We start from the raw sequence: 9084 nt of genomic DNA, 5'->3' as shown, positions 1-9084 counted from the left end.
CCTGTATTTATATGTGTTTCAGAATAATAGTTACCCTTACTACAGTTAGATTTAATGTGAGTTTAAAGTTAAGTAAATTTCTGGAGAGAATTACAATATAGTATTCTCATAAATATAATATGCCCTCAATTTTATTCTTTTTAGGTAATCTACTTCACTACCAGTTGCAGAAACAAAGTGAGAATATTAAAGAAGATACCAAGAAGAAAGGAAACCAAGGCAAGAGTTGCAAAGGAACTATGAGGGAAGATTTTTTAAAGTGAATTTCTATTCTTTGCATCAAGAACCATTTGCTCTTTCCAGTGCTAATTTAGAATTAAAGGTAGTCCCAAAACATAACTAAGTCATTTCATAAGCAATAGAAATATGCTGTAAGCAAAGGGCATCAACCCCACATGGCAATGATGGTCCTTTCCCCACCCCAAAGCCCTCTTTCCTACTATCTCTTCTGGTATCATCCCTGACACCTCCACAACAGATATACCCTCAGTTCATTGCAGGTATCCAAGCTCCTGGCTAAGCAAAAGATTCCTGCTGGTTCAGAGCCCCACATATGAGCTCAGTAGTCACAGCTACCTGTAACACTATACACAACTGATGAATCGTTGAATTCATTATGCATTTTCTTTCCAAAAGGAGTACTAACCTGCCATTTTCACAAACTTCTTAAAATTAAATAACATAAAATATTGTTCTTAGCAATAAAAATTGGCTGAAAGACTCAAGCATCAAGAAAAGGAAAGGAAGGCCACCTGCTTGTTCATGTAACTTAAAATATGACCATGAGAAAAAGAAATAGGGACTAGGTAATCAATAAAGAGAATATTAAAAATGTAACACTGCCTTTGTCTGCTGCTTATTTCAGTATATACTTTGACCTTTTTATAGCTAAATTAAGGAGGGTCTTTGCAACAACTGAAATAGGTAGAAATGTTTTAAGATGTAATCTTTGATGAGGAATATAGTTTCCTTCTATCTTCCTAGCAAATTCTGCAAGTGTGAAATTGAACACAGAACAAGAATCACATTAAGTAAAGAAAAACATGGAAGTATTCAATTAAAGCTACTGAAAGATGCATCATGTATCTAGAAGACACTGACAACTGCCACCACTTTATTCAGCTATTATTATTTATTACTCTTTGCTGAATACAGGAAAGATATTTATTAACTTTGTATTAGGAAAAGAGAGTAGTTCTGAGTGTATAGGAAAAGAGAGTAGTTCTGAGTGTAGTTTCAGCACTGCAGCAGAACAAATCGATGATTTCTCTATAAATCCTGAAGATTTTTTAAAAATCTGAAGCTTCTGTGGAGTTTGTAAAAAGATTTGGGAGCTTACACTTAACTGAAAAAAGGGGGAATAAAAAATAAAGGAGGAAACATAAGAAACAGAAAAGATAAACAGATGAAAGAGAAGAATACCACAATAATTCAAACACGAACTAAAAAAAAAGGATCTTCTTGAAAAACAAAACAATTCCCTCCCCATTAAATCATTTCAAGTTTCCCATCATTACCATATATTTAAATTGACATGTGCAAGCATTTATCTAGTGTTTTGCTTGGTTCTACCTGCGCGGGAAGGACAACAAATTGGAGAATTGGTGTAGGCATTGAGAAAGACAGTGCCATGTCTTTTCATAAAATTTATGGAAGGTAAATCCACAGTCTGATTTCCTGGCAAAAATGTCAAGCGTCCATCCTGCAATGAGACAAAAGCAACACATAAGCAGCATTAAAGCAAACTATCAGCTGCATTAATTCATATATTTGTTACTGTGGACTGGTGTTGCTCAAATGCTACCAATTCTACACAGGTTTGGAAAACAGTGTTGAGAAGCTCTAAGAAGAACAATATAAAATGGATCACTTTTGACAAAGTGCAATGAAAAAGATAACTGGGCTTCTTTACAGTAAAATTAATTCCACTGTATCACTATACATATTCCAAGCTCCAGTTCTTCAGGGGTGGGGTCATATCATGACACCTTCAATGGGAATAAGTACGGTAAAAGGCAAAAAGGAGTCAGGCTGAATCCAAATGTATATGTGTGCACCAGCACATATTTCTGTGAAACCATTGATTTCTCAACCTCTCTAAAGGTTTATCCATACCACTTCTCTGTGAACTTATTTGTAACTATGGACTGGAAAAGGGAACAGAAAGATCCTTTTTCTATTCTCCCACCGAAATACCACCCACCGTGGTTGCCTTTTGATACTTCCATAATGCTAATTTTGATGCTTTCATAATGCTTATTTCATTTTAATAACCTATTCATTTAGACAGATTTTTCAATCAGTAACTTTAAAAAGATTAAACATTTTGAATAGGTAATTTTACAGTAAAAGATTATCATCACATGAAACCAGGTTTCATCCAAAGTGCCATAATTCACATCATTGTGCTTTATCGGTCACTTTTATTCCTTTCTTTGGTTGAATTAGATGTGCCAACACATCCCCAGCCTGACTGGCTCTTCAGTGAACAGACAGGCTACAGTGCATCTGCAGTTTTAACTGCAGGAAAATGCAATTTCCAGCATTCAGTTTCCAGCAGAAATATTCTTGGATAACCCAGCACTGTAGAGAGTCACTTCATGTGGCACCAGTAAAGATAACTGCCAGAGCATCCCAGTCTCTGAACTCAGCTCATATGAGAACATGTTAAATGAGCAATCACCTAATATTGTATACTACTACAAATGGCATCTTGAATAAGCACTCAGTAGGACAAACTGGAAATAAAGCTGTAATACACAATAAGAACATGAACAAAACTTTGAGCTGAAAGTGCTCTTTAGAAAGTTGTCCTGGTTCCAGCCAGGATAGGGTTCATTTTTGCAGTAGCCAGGAGAGGACAAGGCTAAGACATGGAGGTTATTGTGTACCACCTCATGTCAGTTTCCAGGAACAGAGGAAGGGGTCCCTTCCAGGTTAGAGTAGTGCGGCAGCCAACAGGCACTGTCAGGCTCTGCATAGCTGAGTATAGCGCTGAGCATTCAAATGTGAATTGCTCACCTCTCTTGTACAGTTTTGTTATCAATGTACTGTTCTAGTTCTGCTCTTTCTAGTAAATCGTTCTTACCCCAATCCATGACCTTTATCTTTTTTGTCTCCAATTCTCTGCTCCAGCCTGACACAAAGGAATGGGAGGAGAAGTGAGCAAGTGGCATATGGTTTGGAGTGATTTCAGGGGAAACGCTAAATTGGAGAATACTATTCCTAAACCATGACAAAAGTACTCAATGCTGTGCAGTCCTGCCAACAACATACTATCAAATTTCTCCAACAAAGTCTTGTTTGAACAGCTGGAGACAAGAGTTCCTTACATTGAAACTGTGAAACCATATTCAATGACACAGCAGCAAAATAACTCCATATTCTCGGTGTCACAGTACACTTGGGGTACTGTGACATGACTATTGCCTCTACAGATGACAAGGTATTCAGTGAAAGTAGTAAGCATCTTGAATTGGCTGGGAAGGTGGAAGCTCAACAGCTATTTCAGGAAATCCATCCCCTAAGAACTGTGTAGGATATCTAGGTTTTGAAGTACTGAAGGAAATAAAATTACTTTAACACAAACGCCTTTCATCCATAAACTTGAGCTGCATTGCATGCTGCATTGCAAGCAAAGTCTGTCATCCATCACACAGTAAATTTCAGGTAGCAGTTCAGGAGCTGAATTGCCTACTAGCACGTTTCAGCAGGAAACCCTTGGAATAGCACAATGCCTGGTGTGACACAGCAGCAGAAGGCTAGCTGTTCAAGCAAGAGGTCACTGTTCTGCAGGCCAAACACAATCCAGCATCACTGTGAAGAAAATTTTTGTCCCACTTGGCAAAATAGCTGTGATTCCTTCACAGGCAGTGTGACCCACAACAAAGGCAGGCATACTTTCTAATAAAAGCACAAACCTTCTAACAGCCTGCAGGACTTAAGCTTTTGTCCAGAAAAACTATTCGTTTCAACAGTACCCATCCTTCCTATTCTCTACTAGTGATGTAATCAAAATGGTTCATCTATTTCTCCCTTCAAACCCATCTCAGAAAAAAAACTTACACATTTCTTTTACTATACTCTTCTTTGTATGCACTATGCAAAGATGACACTGTTCAAAAACAGCACCTTGTCCTTAATTGTTTCCATAAGAATTCCACAAATATTGCGGGGTTTATAGTTTTCTTTTTTAAGGGTTACCTCATTAATCACTGCAATACAGTTTATGAGAATCTTCCTGCTTAAAGGAGACAGACAAAATTTCAGCTAAAGTTTGTTCTGCAGCCTCTGCTAGCATCTGAATATTAAAAAGGACATTGACTAACTCTCAGGATCTTAAATACTGTAATTTTAACTATTGGCAAATAGACTTCTAGTAAAAGCTGAAAATTTGCAGAAAAAACCACTTTATTTTCGAATATTAAGAGAGACTACTTACTGAAAATAAAATTAACAGAGAATAGAGTCAAAGGAAGGAAAGTGAATAAGGAGCTATTACATAAATAAAGAAGGACCTATTTCTTTATCTTTGAAATCACAATGAATGTGTTTAAAGATAGGCTTTGAAAAAAAGATAATACATATTTACCAAATATTTAGGAAAAAGTCATCCCAAGAAAAACAGGCAGCAGGCAAGAAGCCAACTGCTTTTATCTGTGCAGTGAAGGAGGGAAGCCCAAGAAGGCTAGCGATCAAACTTCCTCAATACTGAAAGAGAAGTGATGAAACATGGAAGCACCTGGAGCTTAACACCACGGAACTTATGTTTGATTCCACAACAAGGAGTGTTCAGGTGAATTAGAGAAACCAATGTTCCCCGGAGTAAAACACTTCAAAGCATTTCTAGTGCGCTGGTGGGCACAGTGAGAAAACCGTGAAGATACATGTAAGGATTAATATTTGTGAGTGGGAAAATTTCTGTGTCTGAAGGGTAACCCAAATATATTAATAAATCACTGTAATGAAGCCGCTAGATGCCTACTACTATAGATACATATCTGACAAGTTTACTGTGTTGTTTGTTATACCTTATAAGAGCCTCAATAAACCAGTATTTGGTGCTCAGTAAGTCAGTAATTTCATCTGTGATTCTAGAAATTCTCTATGCCATTTGATGTGGAGACTTAAAACTCATAGGATTTACAACGGGAAGGGTAACAGGCTTTAGTGACCTTGCTTGCCATCAGGCTTTTCAAGTGAACCGAAGAGCATTCACGGTACACACCAGCCCTGCTCCAAAGGCGGCTGCCCTGCCACAGAGCCCTGCTGGCACGCCCCCCACCCGGGCAACAAGCTGTATCACACCAGACCGCGGGAGCCACCTGCGCAGAGGTTTTCGGCTGCTGTGATGCGAGCAAGGCGCACCCTTCAAGGGAGCTGGCCGCGTTTGGTTGGGAACACTTGGGGGTGCGGATGTCTCACCGCACGGCGGGCCCGCAGCTGCCGCTGCCGCAGCCCCTTCCCAGCCGCGGGCGCCGCGCGCAGTAACTCCCGCTTGCGCATGCCCGTGCCTCTGGCCTAGGTAATGCATCCACACGGCCGCGGTGTCTGATGCTCCGTACTTCCGTCCAGGCCACCGCCGAGGATTCGCTCCCGCCCTGCCCTTACCTGTCAGGGTGTCCTTCCACGGCCCGATCACTCACCAAAGAGTCGCAGGCCACCAACACCACGTTAGATCGGGGCTGGTCCCCGGGAGCGGCGGGCCGCGGCCTTGCTCCCGCCCCGGCGGCCATGAGGAGCAGCGCCAGACCGGCTAGCCCCAGCAGCGGCCCGCCGTCTCGCATCGCCCCGCCACCGTAGCCCCCAGCTCTCTAATCGAGGAGCAGCAGCTCCAAAAGCAGATTCCGGGGCTCTGGCCACAGCGTAAGATTTCACCCCACAACGCGCTGCCCGCTCACTGCGGCCTACAATTCCCACGATGCCCAAGGCAGCGGCCTGCAAGACCCAGCGTGCCCCGGGAAACGGGAACTACATCTCCCGCGGTGCCCCAAGAGAAAATGGCGGCTGCCTGGCAGCGTCACTGCCCTGCGTCGCAGTGCGCCTGTGGCCGGGTGGCGCTGAGGTGGCGGACGCGGCGGTGGCGGAAGGTGCGGCAGCATCGGGTGGCGGTGGCGGCGCGCCCTGGTGGCCTGGCTCCGTCCGCCGCGACTTTCCCTGGCGGGGCTGCGGGCGTGGATTGCCTTTCCAGGCGGTTCGCGGCCCCGGACCCCACCCGCAGGCCGGGCTGGATCGCCTCGCTCTGGGGGCCGGCCGCCTCCCCGGTGCCCAGGTTTGCGCCGAGGTGGTATGTTGTCTGTAGGTGACTGTGCAGCTCCTGCTGGAGAGTGCCCGCGGTGGGGTGCGTTTGTGATGGCCGAAGCATCTGTTCCTCCGTAGGAAGCAAATTTATCTCCAGGAGCTGCTGAGCAATTCAAATCCGACAGGTTTCTTTATAGGTTCTGAGGGAATCTTTGAAATTCAGTCTCATCCTATGTCCAGCCATTCCTTTTATTTTTGCTTTGCAGCTCCTAAAAAGTTTTTTTGCTCTGCAGCTGGCTGCTTTTTTCATCTTTTTGGGAGCTGGCAGCAGCAGTGTTGTTACTCAGTCTCATCCTATCTCTGCAGTTTTGACTGTGGTGTTTCTAAAGTTCATTTTGGTGTACAACATTTGGTGCACAAACATGCACCAAAACATTGCAAGATTGTGTTAAAAAGCGTGAATGCCTCTCTGCTGTGTTCCTAAATGCTTTTTCTTTTTTGATTCATGGCAGCAGGCAGAAGCGGAATCTGCTGTAAGCGTGGATGAAGGGCGGGGAGCAGGCTGGGCCGCACCGGGGAGTGACAGATAGCCATGGTGCTGCCGTAGAAAGCACACAAGAAGAACCCTGATTCTTAGCAGCCACTGGAAACATTTCTCGGGCAGTAGGGTTCTTAAGTACGGTTCACTGCTTAGTTTCTTTTTAAAGAGGATCTGCTATGCGTAGGGTGTTTTCTCCTAAGCCTAATTACATGCTCTTAAAACGCCTCATCCTTAAATTTATCTTAAACCTGTAAAAAAAGTTCCATTCTTGGATAGCTACTTTGTATAATTTAACCGTTTGGAATAATGACTGAATCTTGCTTTGGAGCTAAATGTGAGTAGTTTCAGACATGCCTTCTTTTTCATCAGTTTATGATGCTCTATGTGTTTTGGCATACTGCACTATATTTCCCTGTCTAAAATAACCTCTGTGCAATAAAGGTATAAACATTTTGTATGTGTCAGAATATCTGTTTTTTACAAGAACTGATGATACATCTTTTGTATTTAGCAGCCACAATGTCAAATAAGGAGGTGAAGGCAGCATTAAAGAGTGCTAGAGATGCAATAAGAAATAAACAGTACAAGGAGGCCTTAAAACATTGCAAGGTAATTAATTTTATACTTTTTGCACATTTTGTTCTTTTTCCCGTACCTCTACAGCTGTATAATTAATAGTGCAGAGTGCAGAGTACCATATTGATGTGATAGTTGAGATGGATTTTCGGATTTAACTTAATTGATTATTTGTGTTAGTTTCCCACATGTAAACTTTTATTCCCTTTCCTTTTGAATTTGCTTACATGTGGTGATTAGAGTTTTAAGTCTAGAATGATAGAGATAAAAAAACGTTTCCAGTCCAGATCTCCTAAGAGTGCTTTAATTGCTGAGCTGCAGATGCAGGTTACTAGCTCAGCACTTCAGGTATGAAGCATCCTCTGTTACAAGAAACTGAAGTTACTAATCTCAGCATCTTCCTTAAAATTACTTAACTCCTAATATTACCATATAAAATAATCCACCAAACTGTAGTGATAAAACTCAGTACATGGATCTATAAGTTACATTTCTTTAATCAGTTTTACTTAAAATTGTGTCTTTTTAGGCAGTCTTGAAGCAAGAAAAAAATAACTACAATGCTTGGGTATTCATTGGCCTGGCAGCTGCTGAGTTAGAGCAGCCTGATCAGGCCAAAGGAGCATACAAGAAGGCTATTGAACTTGAACCAAACCAGTTACTGGCATGGCAGGTATGTGAATATCCACTTTTTGTTTCCCTCAGAAGTATTACTGTGGAGTTTAATAATAGGAGACTTGTGTCTTGTTTTCTTGAGGCCCTTAAGTTCCACAGAAGCTTTGGAGTAGATGGGCTTCCTATTAGTTGTGTGTCCAATGTAAAATCATGGTGAACTTTATTTTCAGTATATTTGAGTTTGTATTTCTTGTGTAGACTATACAGCTGTGAGACATGCAAGGGAGAACATGAATTGAAACAAATACAGTAAATTTGTCCACATAAAAATTTCTATGCTTGTAGCTCAAGAAACGCCTGACAGTTCTTCTTTTACAGAGAGAAAATGTTTTATCTAGTAATGTATTTTTCCAGCTTTCAGCATCATGGATTGTTAATGAATGTTGTTGTTACTTGAAATCAAAAGTGTACATATAAAATAGCTGTGTGGTGTGTGCCTTAGAGCCTATTGCAGTATAGATTTACAACCTACAATTTTGTTATGTATTGATTCATGAAACATAAGGTTTCATATTAAGTCTGAACCATAAGGTTTCATATTAAGTCTGTTGCTGATATTAAGAGTCAATTTTTTTCTAAGATAATAAGGTTCTTAGTATTTTCAGTATAAATACTATTTTAAAGTATAACTGTTGGGGCCTGAATTCAGTGTATGTTGAAATTTCCTCAGTTTTGCAATTAGGTTCTGGCTTTCTTGATACAACACTTGGGTATGTATGTGTATATGTGTGTATGTATGTATATATATATATATATATATATATAAAAATTATGTACTTTGCATATTACATATATATGTGGGCATAAGGCCTAGTGAAGTTTTATATTGTCTTTTTTGCAGATCGGATCAAGTAATAGATACAAGTTCAAAAAATTGTTATTAGTAAAGAAAGTGAAGAAAGCTTTTCACTTAATATAAGTAGATTGCACTTAATATAAGTAGATTGAGTGGGCTGTGCAGAATTCTGCACATTGATTACTGCCTTAACACTTGACCCCATTGAAGGCAATGGAATATTTTTTGTATACAGAACAGGTAGCATTCTCATAAA

At 40.9% G+C, this 9084-nt stretch overlaps 2 protein-coding genes across 9 annotated transcripts in view; one reads left to right on the top strand and one right to left on the bottom strand.

Moving 5' to 3' along the window:
• The window catches only part of ARSK (arylsulfatase family member K), a 17817-nt gene extending 11923 nt beyond the window's left edge, over positions 1-5894 (bottom strand). The window contains exons 1-2 of the mRNA XM_084224721.1: positions 5646-5894; positions 1573-1702 (exon numbers count right to left, since the gene is read on the bottom strand). Coding sequence (XP_084080847.1) covers positions 1573-1702; positions 5646-5786 — 271 coding nt within the window. The 5' untranslated portion in view covers positions 5787-5894. The remainder of the gene's footprint in view (positions 1-1572; positions 1703-5645) is intronic.
• SKIC3 (SKI3 subunit of superkiller complex) overlaps positions 5848-9084 on the top strand; it is a 47541-nt gene continuing 44304 nt past the window's right edge. Inside the window, exons 1-4 of one of the 8 annotated variants that reach the window (XM_084225777.1) lie at positions 5848-5865; positions 6753-6916; positions 7293-7390; positions 7887-8030. In XM_084225777.1, coding sequence (XP_084081903.1) covers positions 7301-7390; positions 7887-8030 — 234 coding nt within the window. In that variant the 5' untranslated portion in view covers positions 5848-5865; positions 6753-6916; positions 7293-7300. The other 7 variants (XM_084225779.1, XM_084225776.1, XM_084225778.1 and 4 more) reach the window with 7 other exon arrangements.

The sequence above is a fragment of the Fringilla coelebs genome (genome assembly GCF_963513975.1).
Source record: "Fringilla coelebs genome assembly, chromosome: Z".
NCBI classification, from domain to species: domain Eukaryota; kingdom Metazoa; phylum Chordata; class Aves; order Passeriformes; family Fringillidae; genus Fringilla; species Fringilla coelebs.
Note: the sequence above shows the minus strand (reverse complement) of the source record. Positions and strands in the feature narration are given on the sequence as shown.